This window comes from Lingula anatina, chromosome 10, assembly GCF_051362555.1.
Source record: "Lingula anatina isolate TDL-2025a chromosome 10, LinAna3.0, whole genome shotgun sequence".
Lineage (NCBI taxonomy): Eukaryota > Metazoa > Brachiopoda > Lingulata > Lingulida > Lingulidae > Lingula > Lingula anatina.
In genome coordinates this window covers 3,604,953-3,623,276 of record NC_141776.1, presented here as the reverse complement: position 1 = coordinate 3,623,276, position 18,324 = coordinate 3,604,953, and the positions used below count along the sequence as shown (strand labels likewise).

The following is an 18,324-nucleotide window of genomic DNA, read 5'->3' as shown; positions in this document are numbered from 1 at the left end:
AAGAGATAATAAAAAAGTGCAGAGCTAACATCAAGAAGATGATAGTTTGATCCAGACCCTTTAATCAAGGATTGAAACATCACATTTCTACGATGAAATGTGTTTTGTACGCTTAGAAAGCACAACTTTGAAGTTGTGGTTTTTACTTGAAATTTTCAAATAAGCAAGAAGTTTTATGAGATTATTACATCTAATTTAGTATATTTTTTATTCTTATAATTTTGTGAAAGGTTTTATTTTTGCTGAGAGAGAGAGAGAGAGAGAGAGAGAGACAGCCAAGCTACAAACCACATTTGCAGCCTTCTGCTCACACTGCCCACACTTCGTCCCCTTCACCATATTCCTAGGTGGCGCTGTATCTCTCTGTGCAATATAAGCCATTGTCCCAGGCTGTTTGCTTCTTTTTGGTAACTCTGAAATGGAGACATGTACAGTTGTTTATGACTGAAAAAACAGCCCTTAAACTAAACTGGGGTGTGTTGTTTTGTTTTATCTAAATATGCCAGGCTTGGCAATGATTTGAATATATCAATTTTCAAAGGCAACTTTAATGAAACTACTGTTAAAGGGATAATAACTCTTCATATGAGATCTATATTTCACAATAAAAACATTGTGAATAACTCAGAGAAATATAATATATTCTGTTTTACCACAAAAACGGCAGTTACAGCTATTATTCTGATATCTGAGCTTGTCTTTAGACCACGTGACCTCCATTGATGGCTATGCTCTGTTAAAATCTCTTAAGAGATTTTAACAAAAAACCAAACATTTTAGAAAAAAACCAGGGACTAACTTTGAATGTAAAAATGGATTCATTATCCATTGGTAAGTATGGGAAAATTGTTGTTTACTCCAGGAAAATTCATTTTTTAGCTGAAACGAAGTGTTATTATCCCTTTAATTGTGTCAGCTGTAACAAAATGGGGTAGAGAGAAAAATACATATTAGAAAAATAATAACAAAATAACTTGAGTTCTTAATATTTCTTTTAAGTTGAAACAAGAGTGATTCTTTTTTGTTTGTTTTCTTTTTCTCTGTCTTTTCTTCAATGAAATGGGAAATCTTACATTATAGCCTGAAGTTTGATTTTTCTGCTACCAGTGCTTACCTAGAGCATCATCTTTTAAAACCTTTACTTTCCTCGTTTTCTGAAATATGTTTGCAAAAAACATGAGCAATAAAAACAGTCAATATTTTACATTATCTATTACAGGCTGTGTTTTAGAAAATTAGTCAAATGTGGATCTTCACTAATAAATTTAGCACATAATGAACCAATGATTAATTAGCACTTATACTTTGCATTCTTAATGAGAGAAAATAGTATTTATATATAACATTTTAAAATAATTTTCAAATATTTTAAATTGAGAAGGCAAATTTGTGAAACATTTGGGGCTTAAAACTGGCAATAGATTCTAGAGCATCCCCCCCAGCAATTCCTTTAACATTTTTCAGTTTTGACAGCACCATAATCTAACTTAATTTTGAGCATCCCAAGACTAAGCTAACTTTTATAGAAGGAATTGTCTTAGTCATAAACCAATACCCTGTCTTTAGCCTTGTCCTCTTTGGGTTTCTCAGGAGTTCTTTTAAGGACTATTTTGTCGTAGGTTGTGACTGCCCCATGTTGACCCTTGTCCCAGAATCCACCTCCTTGGGCTCTATGAAGATTGGACAGATTAAAAATCATTTTAGGTTTAAATAAAGCATTTCTATACAATAATATCAGAATGGGATACAATGAGAAATTCAGACGCCAAATGTTTGCTACTCATACTCTACAGTTTTCAGATAACTGCTCATAAGACTTCCTTCAGTTCTAAGATTTCATAAGACTTCATAAAATATCTCATAAGAATTCCGTCAGTTTTAAGAATTATTTTATATGTCATGAGTTTGCGTTTACAGGAGCTTTTCAAAATCAAGACAAATGATTACAATCACATTTGGAGAGAGAGAGAGAGAGAGAGAGAGAGAGAGAGAGAGAGAGAGAGAGAGAGAGAGAGAGAGAGAGAGAGAGAGAGAGAGAGAAAAGGGAGAGGGAGAAAGAGAGAGAGAGAGAGAAAAGGGAGAGGGAGAGAGAATGATTGTACACAATTGCAGATGATTTATAGAATGGAAGAAACTGAATGACATGCTGTAATTTATTATATTTAATGATATATATAATATTGGAAAATCACATATAAGTACTTACTCTCTCTCCTCTTTCTCTCTATTCATGGCCAACTTTAGTTCCCGGAGCCTCTCCTCCATCTTTCTGCTCTCCACCTCCAACTGTTTGGTCTGTTTCTGGACATTCTTCAGATTCCTGCAAAACACATTTCAGTTTCAAAAATTAAACTAATCCAACATAAGAATCCAAACTAACATCATTTATTCTCCTTTCATTCCAGAACCCAAAACAGAAAAGGGGTTTTCAAACATTTCTTAAAAGGTATAACTATCTTCAGTTAAAGTTGCTAAAATGTTTGATTTTATAAAGCCTACTTCAAAAGTTTAAATCAACAGTAATATCAACCATTTCCAGATACACTATCATATACAGTTATACAAATTATCATATCCAATAACAATATCTTGAGTGATAAAGTTGTTTCAGTACTAATATAGTAAATATAAACACCATTGTCAAAGAGCATGCAATACATCATGATTTTTAAAGACTAGACTAAGTATGATATCAATTATATACCAATAATTGTACCAATACAGATAATGATACCAATGTTATACCATTTCCCATAAAGGTACTAATGATAGTATTGATACCAATAATGATAATAATACAGATAATAGTACAAAGACCAATAATGGCACCAATTTAATAGTTAAGGTACCATTTATAACAGGGGTTCCTCTTATAATAGTGGTACCAATATCAATACATAACTGCCATCATTTAAAAGTGATCTTAAAGAAACATGCAACATGCATCATGAAGGCCAAGTTTTTTTTTTTTTTTTTTTTTTTTTTCTGTTGGACAATCTGTGATGAAGAGTGCACCATGCATTTAAAAATACAACAAGTATTTCTATTTCAGCTTCTGGTTGTGTTTCCAGTAAACTTGGGTCTGTCTAGATCTAGCATGCAGTCTGAAAGTGGCAAACTACCTACAGGAAGCAATCCATCGGCAAAATGAAAAGTTTGAAAAAAAATGTTTGCTGCAAGAATAAGTAGTTGCCGCAAATTTGCAATCTTGAGAGCCTTAAGTTGGTGGAAAATTTGCAAAAAGTCTAAAATTTGGCTAAGGATAGCAATGACATGCAGCTTATTGTAATTTGCAAGGGGAGGTGTATTTTATTTAATTTGTCACTTTGTTCATTTTTTTATCTTTTTATTACTTATGTTTATTTCTCATTTTTATTATTTTTTGTGAATGTTGTTAAAATTAGCAATTCCTCTCTCTCTGTCTCTCTCTCTCTCTCTCTCTCACACACACACACACACACACACACACACACACACACACACACAATCCGCAACTACACCTAAATACAGCAAGTGTATGACCTTTTTGTTTCACATATAACAACACCATAAAAGGAAAAAAGGGCATGCAAACGTTAACCACCATATGAGAAGAAAATTTTACAGGTGGTGCTCTTAGGGGAAATATATTGTGCATATAATACTGATGTGCAGTGCTTCAGTAAAAATATAGAAATACATATCAGTTATATTAAAACATCTACTTACAAAACAAACTTCCTATTGTAAATATAACCATGAATAAAACTTACAATACATTAATACACTAAAATATCTTTTCTCTTCCACAATCATGATGACTTTTTTTTTTACCATGAACACAGGTAGAAAGGGGGGGGTGGAATAAAACTCATAAATTTTCATTTCTTACAGTGTATGAAATGGCCGCCTGCCCGCCAGCCCGAGGCTGGTAACTTTCAGGCCGGGCGGGTAAGATTTGCAAATTACCCGCCCAACGGGCTGGCTAATTTACAGCCTATTTTCACCTTTTATTTTGTCTATGTTCACAAGCGATTTCAGCAAAATAAACTCACTGTTTTCACCCACTTTCACAGAAGCAAAGAACTAACCATAGCTTGCAATCGAACGCTCGTATCGAAATGTAACCAACAGTCTCCCTCTCAGTGGCCTCGTTCTCGAAGTTCCGTCTGTGTGATATGAAGTTGAAAGACAATTTGAAACGAGGCACATTGTTCTTAACCAGCTTCAGTGCACAGCAGATAACGTTACGTCATTGTTTTGTGTAGAGGAGATACCGCGAGTAGCAATTTGTAGGTTGAGAGTAATAAAAATGTGAAAGTATAAAAAGTTACGATATTGATTAAATAGACTTATAGGTACATGAAGTGCTTATAATCAACAGTAATAAAGGCAACGGAGGCAAATTAAAGGAGAATTTTACAAAAATTTGAATCCAAAAATTATGAGTGAACGTGCGAGTTTACACCGTGCGTCAGATATAGTTCTTTTCCCACGTGCTTTCATCCTGGGCTGTCAAAAATGAAAAAAATTCTATCAAGTCCGATAGAGAAGTTCACAAAAGAAAAACAATTGAGGAAAGAAATAAAAATAACAAAGATTACGACAGAACCAGAACAAATTGGGACCCATGGAAATTAAGGTGACTTCAATTTGCAAATAGTCGAGCGGCAACATTTTTTGTAAAACCGTAGGCCTAACTCGAAAGTATCACGCATTGCGACCGAGCGCAAGCATCTCGATCCAATAACTCGCCCATACTCGCCCCATATAATATATTGTAGCCTCTATGTGATATATATATATAGCTATTCTCAATAAGCAATGCTTTCGAGATACGGGGCCTTCAGGACTGTCTATGGGCGATTAGCGTGCAGGGGGGCGTCTCGATAGTCCGAAGGTTCATTGGTCCGAAAAGCAGTAACATTTTTATCGATTTTTTAATCAAGGGTTCATTGGTCCGAATGTTCTATAGTGAACATTCGGACCAATGAACCTTCGGACTATTGAACCTTCGGACTATCGCTACGGCACCCCTGCAGGACCGTTCCCGACCGCTTTTTGAAGCTTAAAATCGATATTCAAAGGGACACTCATGCTGAATTCCTTCTTCTTTATTGTCAGCACAGAGATCGATTTATTTGACAACAATATATATATATTTGGTCATACTTGTTGCTACACAGAAAAGCAAAAATTATGATCAAATGATATCATGAAATCGGAATAATAGTTATAAATGAATTATTGAAGAAGAGATGAGACAGCCTGCAAGGTGAACATAAACTGAATTGACTACCCCCCCCCCCCCCCCCGCCCTCCCCCGCCCGCTAAAGGGCCCTGAAAATTTTTGGTATTTTAGATGGTGAATGGTGCCATTTGGTATGGTTTAGAACTATGATTCAACTAGTGAAAGTCTTATTTCAAGAGGTGAGTTTTTTTTTTTGCAGAAATTAAAAGGGGGGCGTCAGCACCCCCCTGACCCCCTCTAAATCCAACACTGACAAGGTATCATTCGGTAGAAAATCCAACCAATTTCTAAATTTCCATGCATAAGGCATGATATTGCCCTTTCATTTCCAAATTACTCTCCCAAGAATGCATTCTATACCCCCTCAGCATACCTCTCTTAACTCTAGGGGTTATTATAACTAGGGCAGGTAACTACATGGCCGGGCTGGTAACTTTTCAGAGTTACCTGCCCGGCGGTCTGGCTAGTAATTTCCTTGAATTTCATACACTGTTTCTTATTATAAATCTGAGTGTACTAGTAATCAGTTGATTTAAAAAAAATCACTTACTGAGCTTTCAACTTCATAGAGACATCTTCCTTTCTACCTGTTATGTTGAAGCCCGACATTCTGAAAATTAAGAAAAAAAATTAATCTACTGTACATAACTGACAAAGAGATATCTTACCTTGCAACTTTTTCAGGACATTGTGTTATCCATCTTCAAAAACTGTTGAGACAGCCTTGCAGACAGACTGATCCCTTGTAGCCTGAGGGGGAGGGGGGGGGGGGTCCATAGTATACACTTTACAATTATGTCATAGAACAGAATCCTCTACATACACTAAATTATGCAAAAAGGAACAGCCAGGATCAACGATAATTTCAACTTTTTTTTCTTTTAAATAAATGGTATCTGATTATCTGCACCATAACAAACAGTCTGTCTTCACTTGTAATAAGGCCATTCTCGAAGACCTCCAACACCAGCAATCATTCAGCAAAGCCCATTGCTGGTCAGTCGAAGCCGAGCCCCCAGTCAATTCAAAAGTTGGTTTTTACTGTCTAAACATGGTACTATCATGAAAGAGATTTTGGTATGGAAACTCAGTGGTACTTTTTATACCACTGCCCATGGCAAAGAACCAGTGGATGGGATCGTAGGGGAAATGAAACATCAGGTTTGGAGAGCAGTGCTCCAGAGAAAAATGGTTGTAGATACACCTTGTCAATTCTATTTGGCTGGCAAAGAATTATGCTCCAATGTCAACATAATGTACCTGTCTGAAGCAGATATTGTAGCAGCTACCGCACCCATCAGCAGTCACAGGGAAAACTGTCCATCTGTTCCAGGAATCCGAATTCAACACTTCCAACAGCTTCAGCCCCAGCCCCAGCCCCGTGGATATGTTCTTGTGTCAACCAATATGCTAAACTTATTCATATGACTGGGGACTTTGATTTGCCTGCACATCCGCACTATGACAATGTCGGTCAAGGCACAGCTCAGTCTCACCAGGGAGATTTTGTCATTGCGGAGTTTGCTGCCAGGAAAGGAGTAAAACAATTCTTAGGTTAGGTCACCCATGACACTGAAGATGGCGAAGTGGAAGTCATTTTGTTACATACGTACTGAAGGTTCTGGTAAAAGAAACTTTGTGTACCCTGCCACAGAAAACAAAGCATGGATTCCCATAAAAGATGCTAATGAAGTCCTTCCAATGCCTAGCATAGACACTCCTGGACTTAACTTGTTTCCATCACCTGTTAATGTGACTGGTTGAAAAAATCTCTAAAGTGCAGAAAAGATATATGTTCTAAGACTAATTGAAAAACAGGATTTATTATGTGAACTATCATGGAAAATGTTGATTGATATTGAATTATGTCATCATGAACTTCAGTAATGGACAGTGGATTACGTGAAAATTATACTGTGCCTTATCGCTGTGTCGATCATGATAATTAATTTATATTCTAAACATATTGCATCTGGTGATTTTTCTAATGTACAGAAATGCTTTTTTGCAATAACCATCAAGTAAGATTCATTAGATACAAAAATGTGGCTTTTTAAACCTCTTTTCTAAGATTTTTCAATAGTGCCCAAAAGTGTCCCGTCAGAGACGTCCCGTCAGAGACAGTGACTTTTTACACTCAACAGCCCATGCTGCCAAGGAAAGTAAACAAAACTGGCCTGTTTGTGCATTAATTGCTTCCCAAGACTTTTATCTTGCAATATGAATCACAAAAGTCTTGATTAAATGAAATTTCAAAGAGAATTTTGCATTGGAGTTTTGGTAAAAAAATACAGGGGTCAAAAATGTCCCGTCAAAGACCGACCTTTAAGTGATTGTCATTCCCACATTAATTTCAATACAAATTAGCTGCTTGTTTTACATAATCCTTTATGGTCCAGCTAAATAAAAATGTATTTAAAAGAAACCATGTGGATCGTTTACCAACTGTAATTTTTAAAATTGTCTCTAAAATGTCCCGTCAGAGACATTTCAAATACCGTGTTTTGACCCTATTACAGAAATGTGGCCTTTAGTTACAACCCTTTACATCCTCACAACACTACTTCCCCACAATATTACTCAGATAATTTTATTTGTGAGTAACCTGCATAAAAAACTCAATGCACTGAAAAGCTGACAATATACATCATTGTGTCATGTGTCAACTGGACTACCAATTATACCACCCTTAAAACATAAACCTGTTGAAGATCATCATTAATGGACTTCTGAATGTTGAAGTAGGTTAAGCAATCAGATTTTTAACCTGTTACTTGTTCAAGAAATTTGCCTCCAGGTAACAACAAACCCTGACATACTTTTTGCATTCAGTAGTCTGTTTCATGGCAGCATAACTAGATGTTGAACTGACCTTGCCTTCTGTATTATTCAAACTGCTGCCAATGGCAAGACTGGTTGAATTTTCAGCAATGTGCGACATGAGAAGGTGAGAGGTAAACAAAAGATTTGAAAGCCCCAGCATTAGAGGGGATGTGTACAATAGCCCTCATTTTACAATTATGAATTTTTTTCAACTGCTAGTACAAGTAACACCATGCGTTAGCACAATGATCTTACATGTACATGTCAGAATGTGTAAATAGGAGTATTGAAGAATGATACGGTCTAGTTGAATATAGTTACTTACAACTGGATGCCAGTCCTGAAGTAGAATTATGCAAACTATGATGGGAAAAATATAACTAGCCATGCCCACTGACTCTGTTTCAGTTTTTTTCTTTTTTAATTAAAATTAATTATGAGTCGGTGTGTCGGTGTTTGTCAAAATGTTACAATAACATTGACATTAATAGCGTTCATCGATAGTCACCAGATCTATATGCATAGCAGCCTACACTAAAATTAGCCTTATTTCACAAATACGCTTTAATTACGTTTTTAAGTGTAATTATCTCTTTTTCTTACCTGCAAAGTGCTCGGTTTCCATCCAAAACAAAAATGTAATATGGCGGTCCTCACTTCTCGCGTGGTTTTGCGCGAATCTTTTCAAGATAAGCTGCATAAGTAGTGGCATAACTATGCTAAAAAGTTATTTTGCATTATTTATTTCCTTGTATATTTACTTAACACCATGACTTATATTGTAAATGAGCATTTTTATTTCTTGCCTGTTACATGACACACGATAAAGATGTGGTTCAGCTGCATTTTGGTTGTTTTGTCTTTTGAGTTAAGAGACCCGAAATGAACCTTAATGAAACAAATGTTCTCGCTTCGTCCTGAACATTCCATCACATTCTGGAAATTACTTAGCTAAACCGCAAAAGATCGTAGAAGTGTCATTGTCAGATTGACAGCAGTTCTGGACGTAGAAAGGTATGTTTTTTGAATGGGATATCTACACCTACAACTTTTCTGTGGCTCGTTTACATTGCTTTGAAATTTAAAAAAAATCTTGTGCAGACGATGAGTGATGACGTATTGACGATGCCAGTTTCAATTTTGCATGGCTAGTTTTAAGAATTCTGTTTTAGCCGAATAATTTATTTTTAATGACGACTTCAAGTATGCACAACGTGTTTCTTTTTATTGATTACAACAGGGACATGGTGCTTGATTGTAATGTTTACCAAAGCTTTCATTATGAAAATAAAGACCAGTCAGAAAAACTTGTTTCATTTTCATACTTGGACGTAAGTACCCCGACTTTCAGTTTGTGTGTCAGTTTGTTTTGGATTAATTTTGCCTAGCTATATCATATTCCAAAGTGGTCACAGAATAACAGCTGCAACATTCATTATTTTTCCACTTAATTTTGCTTGTGTTTCCAGCTTTCGGTCCACCAAAGTTACCAATGGAGGGGATGCCACCCAAGTACAGGGTTATAGTGCTCAAAGATGGATACTCTTATCAAGATAACACCACAGGTAATTTCAACAATATTGTGTCATTTTACACTGCGCCTTAACAGACTAAAACTGTTCAAGAAAGTATGGCAAACGGCTCTTGTTTGATTTTCAATTGCATTTTTTTTACTCTCACTGTTTTTATTATTATTATTATTATTATTATTATTATTATTAATAATATTATTATTATTATTATTATTATTATTAATTAATTTATTTATTTATTTTTAATGTAATGGTGGTTTCGTCTTTAGCTATTGTAAAATTATTTAAATACAAACTATTACCTTCATTTGATGTTCTTAATGTTTATGCATTTATTCTCTTTTTTATAACACACACGTAAAACTACAACCTATTTGCAGTTTTCTAAATTAATAAATAGCAACAACATTATTTTATTATAATTATAAATATATATATATTAATTCATTCCTCAGGCCTATACAAGGCAGACTGTTCCATCACTCTAGTAAAAGGTCCACATAATGTGATAGTAGACCCTGGTAATGCCTGGGACAAGGAATTCGTACTGAATGGTTTGTATGGAATATTAATTAACCCCCCTTTCCCTCTTCAAATCTACTGTTTGAATAATATCTCCCTGGCTAATTTCAGGCTTATTTATAACTTCCATGCAGCAAGCAATATCTCTATAAAACATTAGGGGTCATTTTCTTCTTCTTGCAACAATTTACAGGGCAAGCTGAAATGGGGGGAAATTTGTTACAGTATACTTGACAATTACTTTATTTATTTTGTATCGAATAACATTTAATGTCTTTAATTTCATTTTTGAAAATTTTGAAGGCCAACTGTAATAGGAGATATATTTTAGTGTTAAAGAAGTCACTTAAATGTGTTATGCATTTATTTTATCAATATTTAATTATTTTTTTGGAATGTATTTCTTTTAATTAATTCGTAACATTTATTTATCTATTTTCATCCACAGCCTTACAGCAACATTGTTTGACCCCCTCAGACATAGACTACCTTGTTGCAACCCATGGACATGGGGACCACGTCGGCAACCTGAATCTGTTCACTAAAGCCACTCATATTATAGGAACAGAGATCAACAAAGAAGATGCTTACACCTTACATGACTTTAAGAGGGTATTGCAATTGCTAAATAATTCCAACAAAATTTTTTAAGGCGCACATTGAACACTAGAACTGTATATGGCAACCTGAAGTTTTCCTGGAAATTTTAACACTTTTCCAGCAATTACCATCTCCAAATCCGTTCACCAAATCAACATCCATAGATCAATTTTTGATATCTAATTTAATTTCTAGTTTTTGAGTCACTCTATGTTTGAAATCAGTTTGGAGTTTGGTATATTTCACTACAGTCTGAGTGTGGTAAAGATGAAGAATTTTAATTCTGTCAACAGTTTTGCTAAGTATATACCTTGTCTGAACACCTATGGCTCTTTTGCAAACAATTTTTGATGGCCTAAGCAATATGACACTATACTGTGACACCTGCTAAGTTTTTTCAGTTTTTACATTTTGAAATAAGAGAGAAAATTACAATAACTATTAATAAGTATTTTTATTTAAAATTTCATCATTCCAGGGAATTCCCTACGAGATAGATGACAATCATGTGGAAGTTATTTCAACACCAGGTCATACTGGAATAGATGTCAGTGTGGTGGTCAGAGGAACTGACCAGGGGACGGTGGTCATTGCAGGTACTGTTAGTGCCCAGTGGTCAAGGGGATTGCTTACTGCAAATAAATGGAACGCTAAAACCAGGCCCGTTGCCAGCAATTTCAGAGGGGGGGGTGTTTTCTGAAAAAGTGGACCTTTTACCATAAAATCCTCAAGTAAATAGATCTAATTTTACCCAGAGTGGACCTTTTCCCAGCAAAAAGGGCGGTTCTTTCGAACCCCCCGAACCCCCCCTGGCTATGGGTCTGAAAACGGATCACATTTTTCCATCTCAGCCTGTAGTAGCATTTTGCTGACGCAAAAAAATAAATAATATTATTTTTTGAATAATTTTTTTTTACTATAGGTGATCTGTTTGAGAAAGCAGAAGATTTAGACAATCCCGTTTTATGGCAGGAAGGCAGTGAAAACCCCAGGCTTCAGGAGCAGAGTCGCATCGACGTGTTAGAAATAGCTGACTACATTGTCCCAGGTCATGGACCCATGTTCAAAGTGCCAGAAGATTATAAACATGGTATCCAGGTTGTCATGAATCCTCAGTCAGATGATGATGCAGCATAAATATGTACAGTTTGAGACATTTGGACATCTTCATTTAGTGAAATATTAATTTTCCTGAAAATTGCAATAGCAATTTTTACCATATCCAACATTTAATTAATAGAATCTACATGTAACCTACATTAAAGGTAAAATTGTTGAAATTTCCAGGAAAATTATATTTTTTTCTATACAGTAGTCTGATATGCATTGTCTTTAAGTTGGGCTTAGCTTAGACTGCTAAATTCACAAAGTAGACTTATGCTAATTAGTCCATATGTATTGTAGAAGTTTGCTTGCAATTCTCTTAACAAGGTATTGGTATCCTGTGGGTGAAAGATTTGTGTAATTTTTTTTTCTATTGGTCAAAACCATATACCAGTATGTCAAAATGATTGTGACAAAATTTGGCTTCAAAAGCTTTTTTCATTCCAATTCCACCATGTGGTTCATTGTTATTATTATTATTATTATTATTATTATTATTTTGTTTTGCATTGATCAAAACCATATACCAGTATTGTGAAATGATTGCGTCAAGATTTTGGTTGACTTCAAAAGCTTTTTTCATTCCAATACCGCCATGTGGTGTTCCATGTTCTGTGAACTTTGTATGCGATGATGTATAAAAACCAAATTGTATTCCTGATAGGGCAGCTGTCTTGTGATAGTGACAATCAACTTTACCATCAAATAATCAATGGTAGATCCAAGCAGGGGATGGCACTGCAGGCTCTTGCCAGTCCTTTATCTTTTTTCTCTCTGACCCCTCACCACAAAACAGTACATTTACTGAGGGGACAAAACCAAGCACATTTTATATCTGTCACTTACATATGTATTATGGTTAAATGGCCCTTGACTGCTGCTTGATATTTGCTGAGAGAATCGAGGCAATCAACGTAAATTAGAATTTACAATTTATCCTTGCCCCCGACAAAGCTTTGGATCTTCCATTGATTAAAGAGAGTTATACTAGCATGTTAAAAAACAGATTCTTCAAACAATTTTTTTTAAATACCAAATTGCATTGTGTCTCAGGACTCTACACACCTCAGGATGCTATGAGGCCAGGATATTTGCATATAGTTTCAAGTGAGACAATCTTCATACATGTACAATTTTCATTTAGAACTAGAAGAAAAAAATATTTTTTGTTCCATAGGATTTGTTTAAAATATGATTTAGATAGAAAACACTTTAAGTATACAGTGTACTGTACCCTAGTATGTACTAGAATGTAGAATGATTTAATTACCATAAGCAGGGGCAGATCCACAGATATTTTCTGACAGTCTTCTATATTATCTTTGTTGATCCATCTTCAATTTTTGACGCGCACACACACACACACACATCAATGTAATCTTGAAAATCTGACCGTCTTCAGGAAGACCCTGAAGACAACCTCAATCTGCCACCTATCTCAATGTAGTCAAAATACATGTATGTGCCTGTGATTTGCCTTTCTTTCAGTATTTTTTCTTTACCTCATAGAAATATGCATTATTGTATTTCAATTTTAGTAATGAGGTGTAAATATTTAAGAAATGATATGATTTTTTTGCACTAAACATCAAATTATGTAATAGCGCAAGAGGTATTTAATTTGCACGATTTAACATAACATTTAAAGTATTTGCATGGTATGGCCTGGATGAAATTTTTTCTTGTCCCTTAAGTAACTATATATGTATGTAATAATACTTTGGTATATGCCAGTTTTGGTTTATGGTGAGAAATTGTCTATTTTACAGTGGCTGTTTTATTCTCATTTTATTTTTATAATTAGTTAATCTCATTTAGATTTACAATTTGTTTCGTTTTCATCATCCTAGCTGTGATGTTTTGCATAGCAATTCAGTGTGTTATCCACGTCTTTGTTTAAAAATTGACATTCTACTAACTGTTACTGCAGCAACTGCTGTTGCCAAGAGGCATTGTTTTTTGTAATATGCATGTTTAGAGAGAGTCGGGTAATCTGGTTTTATCCTGAAATCTGGATTTATTTCATCTGATAATTGGGTGGTGCATTTTTGCCCCCCTTATGCAATTTTTTTTTCTTCTTTTTTTTTTTCTTTTTTAAGGTCCTATTTGACCTGATAAGTGTGTTAATTATGTGAACCCATTAAGAATACTGCCAGTATGTGGATAGAATAAAGTTGTTACAGTATTTTGTGTCAGATGTTGTTTGGTCTGGTATGAAGTATGTTGTTAATTATTCATTGCACTCAGGGATGGTATCCACAAGTCTTAGTATCTGACCAGTAAATTTTGCATTGGACCATTAAACAAGGCATTAAAGCTGTCAAATGTACAGGCAAAAAGCAGAAAATAATGATGCACAAAAAAGGTTATTTTTGTCAAATTCACACATTGGAAATTCCAAAATCACAAAAAAAAAAAAAAAAAAAAAATCTGTATGCCAATCCTAAGAATTAACCTTAGTGTGAAGATGTGGTTCATGAATGTTATTATTCATTACATTTGCAAGTCTCAAGGGCACTTTGAGGTGACATTCTTGTTACCCATAAAGATGACATTGTACTCATTGCAGGACAACAAGTGAGACAGTCGGACTGAATTCATCCTTAATTTTGTGGAAGAAATTGAAAATTTCCTTTGTGCTTTTGTCAAATTTTTAGTTAATTATCAGTGTGATTGGCTTGTTTCTGAAGTAGCACCAGTATAGATTGAGACAGAAGTGCCATGTGCAGCTGCTTGTATTTGAAGCTGTTTAGGTAAGTCCATGGCAATAATTATAATCTTCCGCATAGTTTTAATTACACACACGCACACACACACACACCCACACACATACACACACGCACACTGTATACATATATCTGTGTGATCTTATATCTCAACTGGTTTTTAATTACAGCTGCCAATTGCTTTTACTTGTGGTGATAGTGTCCCCAGCTTTTGTTCCTAATAATCTTCATCCAATGGATCGGAAGCCATCCAAATACAGGGTTATAGTGCTCAAAGATGGATATTCATATCAAGATAACACCACAGGTAATTTCAACAATACTAGGTCATTTTGCGGTACATGTATACCTTCAGTCCAAACCTGTTCACAAAATTAAGATCTGTGACTCTGAGCGTCTATCACATTTGCTTTACAGGTCATATTATAATAATATAATTCTTTCATCGACAAGACACCAAGGTAGTTGTCTAGGTCATAACATAATAATTTAAGAACTCTTACCTTTATTCAGTGTTTTACTGAACCTTTTATACTTATAGTATTCAGTATATATATATATATATATATATATATATATATATATATATATATATATATATATATATTTTTTTTTTTTTTTTTTTTTTTTTAATTCCTCAGGCCTATACAAGGCAGATTGTTCCATCACTCTAGTAAAAGGTCCACATAATGTGATAGTAGACCCTGGTAACGCCTGGGACAAAGAATTTGTGCTGAAAGGTTAGTATATGGAATATGAGAGCCTTCCTCCCCTCCCCCCAATCCACTTTTGGGATAAATCCTCCCAAAATTCTAAGAAAGTTTGTTTATCACATTTATTTATTAATTTTATTTTTATTTATTTATTTATGTGTGTTCGGTTGTTTGTTAGTTTGTTTGAATTAGAAAAATATCTGTATAATGAGCAGTTTTTTATCTTTCTGTACCAGTCTATACAAGATGTTCAAGTTGTGTGAATGTACGGGTGTCTTGTAATGTATTGTTTTGTTTGCTGCATACAGCCATTCATTTATTTTTGTTAGGTAGATGAAATAATATCACAATATATACAAGATTAAGATTAGTTTAATTTTTTTTAATGTCATTTTATTTCTGCATTATTAGTTGATTTTTTTTTTTTTGCCATTTATTAATTAATTGTTAATAATTAATTGATCAATATTCACTGAAACATAAGCACACTCACATTTAGTCAGGTATTCATTTACTAAGTAATTTACTTATTAATCTACATCCACAGCCCTACAGCAACACTGTTTAACCCCCTCTGACATAGACTACCTTGTTGCAACCCATGGACATGGGGACCACGTTGGCAACCTGAATCTGTTCACTAAAGCCACTCACATCATAGGAATAGAGATCAACAAAGAAGATGCTTACACCTTTCATGACTTCAAGGGGGTATTGTCATTGTTGTAATTACTCAGATGAAATTTTTGACCGGAGTTATTTTGTTTTTATATACAGTACGTATATACATATCCTTTTGGTCTTTTTTAACCTGATTAAAATATTATTATTATTATTATTATTATTATTATTATTATTATTATTGAGTTTTTTTTTTTTTTAATTTCCATGTAAATATATTTTTCATCATTCCAGGGAATTCCTTTTGAGATAGATGACAATCATGTGAAAGTTATTTCAACACCAGGCCATACTGGAATAGATGTCAGCGTAGTGGTCAGAGGAACTGACCAGGGGACAGTGGTCATTGCGGGTATGTGACCATTGGTGGGGGGAACTGCAATGAAATGAAATACAAAAATTAAAACTTTTTTTTTTCACATTTTTCTTCTTTGGGTAACCTGTTTTTGCCAACTCACAGAAATAGATAGAATATATCAAATTCTTTCTACTGCAGGTGATCTGTTTGAGAAGGAAGAAGATCTAGACAATCCCGTTTTATGGCAGGAAGTCAGCGAAAACCCCACACTTCAGGAGCAGAGTCGTATCAAAGTGTTAGAAATAGCAGACTACATCGTTCCCGGTCATGGACCCATGTTTAAGGTGCCGAAAAATCATAAAACCCGACCGTAGGTTGTGATGAATCCTCAATCAGATGATGATCCTGCATAAAACTATGTTACTCAAGACATTTTTGGACTTGGATAAAGGGAGTGGCTGAGTTTTTTTTTTTTTTTTTTTTTTTTTTTTGACAGGAAATCTACCATATGTGGTCATATCACTATGTAGTGATAAAGTAAAAATTGGTGAAATTTCGTGGTTTCTTTCTCTTCCTTTATTGTTATTGAAAGCACACAGTATGTATTTAAATCAAAAAGATTTTTGGACCTCTCTCACAAAATGTCCTGAAAAGGTTTTTGGCTGAGCTTTGACTGATTTCTTTCTATTTCAACATATCATGTACCCTAGGTTCTAGATTCCGGTATTGCCAGCTCGATCTTGATTTCATATATAACCATATCAACAATACCGGCTCTAGTGAAGAGCGGCCATGTTAAACTTCCGTCAATCAAATAGAACTGCTCCGCAGTGAATCTGCAGTTGAATGTCATCAGACCAAAATGAAACCTAAAACAGCTTTAATTCTGCTTTATTTAATTTTATTTGCTGTATTTAAGATGTTAAGTAAAAAAATAAATAATATTCTTCGAACAGAAAAGATATATCCAATGTTTTTGTATTTTTTGCTTATCAAAGAACATTTAGGCCTGAGATGTACATGTGCGCAATACACGTGCTTGCCGTGTGCCAAATTTGACAGCTACACTGTGTGCCCGATACCACTTTAAGGGCTGCGCAATGGCTACACCAAAATCAGTTTTTAAAGCAGAATGTTGCTTCTATTGTGGCACTGACCTTCGACTGCAAGATATTTTCAATTCAAACTTAGTCAGGCACTTTGCTTCTTGTCTCGTCTGCACGAGATAACTTCAGCGCGAGGCGGGAAAGGCAGCTCCAGGCGGCCAAACCTGTGACGTACGAGACTTATGACTTCCAAATATGGATCCAGGCGGACACAGCTGTGACGTGTGACTTCCAAATATGGAAGCGCCCCAGGCAAAATTTTGAAGAAGAATGCCCTCAGATTGTCGCTGTTTGTCAGAGCTAGTAAAAGCGACTCCATCACAAGGTATATTTAAGCTAGTTAGCTTTTACGTTGCTCTGACACTCAGGGTACATAACATGATGCATAACAAGTAAATGTGTTATTCGGATGTTTAAGGTTGAAAAAGTGCATTCTATTTTAGTAATATATGTTTAGACATATAAGTATTCCAGATTTATCCATAAATCAAAATATTTGGTGTTGCTAGTGTCCCCCACATAGAACTGCACATTTTGATGCATGCACTTTCCCCAATTTATGTTCATTTCATGATCACATATTAACACTTATCACAAATTTGAATGTTTATCATTCTTTTGAATGAAATTTTTTTTTACCAAATTCCCTTTCTTGCACCCTGAGCTTCATTTATTTTTTCTCTTTACATCTTAAATACAGCAAATAAAATTAAATAAAGCAGAATTAAATTTGTTTTACGTTTTATTTTGGTCTGATGACATTCAACTGCAGATTCACTGCGGAGCAGTTCTATTTGATTGACGGAAACCTAACATGGCCGCTGGTCTTCAGTGCTAGTAAAAGCGACTCCACCACAAGGTATATTTAGCAAGCTAGCTTTTACGTTGCTCTGACACTCAGGGTAACATTGATAGACCAAATTTAAAATTTATCACATTCCCTATCTGGAAGGGAACCCAAACATTATACTAAAATTGTGACATTGTTT

At 34.8% G+C, this 18,324-nt stretch overlaps 3 protein-coding genes across 5 annotated transcripts in view; 2 read left to right on the top strand and 1 right to left on the bottom strand.

Moving 5' to 3' along the window:
• LOC106153481 (uncharacterized) overlaps positions 1-8,794 on the bottom strand; it is an 88,079-nt gene extending 79,285 nt beyond the window's left edge. Inside the window, exons 1-6 of one of the 2 annotated variants that reach the window (XM_086998271.1) lie at positions 8,657-8,794; positions 5,781-5,840; positions 2,207-2,320; positions 1,556-1,670; positions 1,115-1,154; positions 289-413 (exon numbers count right to left, since the gene is read on the bottom strand). In XM_086998271.1, coding sequence (XP_086854397.1) covers positions 289-413; positions 1,115-1,154; positions 1,556-1,670; positions 2,207-2,320; positions 5,781-5,839 — 453 coding nt within the window. In that variant the 5' untranslated portion in view covers position 5,840; positions 8,657-8,794. The remainder of the gene's footprint in view (positions 1-288; positions 414-1,114; positions 1,155-1,555; positions 1,671-2,206; positions 2,321-5,780; positions 5,841-8,656) is intronic. The other variant, XM_013527421.2, reaches the window with a different exon arrangement.
• A 98-nt stretch (positions 8,795-8,892) lies between these two features.
• Positions 8,893-14,009, top strand: LOC106153470 (metallo-beta-lactamase domain-containing protein 1). 2 transcript variants are annotated; one of them, XM_086998277.1, is made up of 6 exons: positions 8,893-9,067; positions 9,523-9,618; positions 10,041-10,139; positions 10,556-10,719; positions 11,186-11,303; positions 11,630-14,009. In XM_086998277.1, the coding sequence occupies exons 2-6, from the start codon at positions 9,546-9,548 to the stop codon at positions 11,842-11,844; spliced, it is 669 nt and encodes a 222-aa protein (XP_086854403.1). In that variant the 5' UTR covers positions 8,893-9,067; positions 9,523-9,545; the 3' UTR covers positions 11,845-14,009. The 2 variants fall into 2 exon arrangements, with proteins under 2 accessions (XP_086854403.1, XP_086854404.1); XM_086998278.1 differs by lacking the exon at positions 8,893-9,067 and adding an exon at positions 9,151-9,384.
• Positions 14,010-14,219: 210 nt separating this feature from the next.
• On the top strand, positions 14,220-16,718 carry LOC106153461 (metallo-beta-lactamase domain-containing protein 1-like). Its single transcript, XM_086998276.1, has 6 exons — positions 14,220-14,564; positions 14,708-14,844; positions 15,179-15,277; positions 15,798-15,961; positions 16,166-16,283; positions 16,428-16,718. Exons 1-6 carry the CDS (start codon positions 14,533-14,535, stop codon positions 16,601-16,603), a joined length of 726 nt encoding a protein of 241 aa, XP_086854402.1. The 5' UTR covers positions 14,220-14,532; the 3' UTR covers positions 16,604-16,718.
• The last annotated feature ends 1,606 nt before the right edge of the window (positions 16,719-18,324 follow it).

Coding starts and splice junctions, on each gene's coding strand:
- LOC106153470 (XM_086998277.1), top strand. CDS start 9,546: ATGGAGGGGATGCCACCCAAGTACAGGGTTATAGTGCTCAAAGATGGA. Junction 10,140..10,555: donor CAAGGAATTCGTACTGAATG/GTTTGTATGGAA, acceptor TTTCATCCACAG/CCTTACAGCAACATTGTTTG. Junction 10,720..11,185: donor CCTTACATGACTTTAAGAGG/GTATTGCAATTG, acceptor TCATCATTCCAG/GGAATTCCCTACGAGATAGA.
- LOC106153461 (XM_086998276.1), top strand. CDS start 14,533: ATGTGCAGCTGCTTGTATTTGAAGCTGTTTAG. Junction 14,565..14,707: donor TTGTATTTGAAGCTGTTTAG/GTAAGTCCATGG, acceptor TTTTAATTACAG/CTGCCAATTGCTTTTACTTG. Junction 16,284..16,427: donor GGGGACAGTGGTCATTGCGG/GTATGTGACCAT, acceptor TTTCTACTGCAG/GTGATCTGTTTGAGAAGGAA.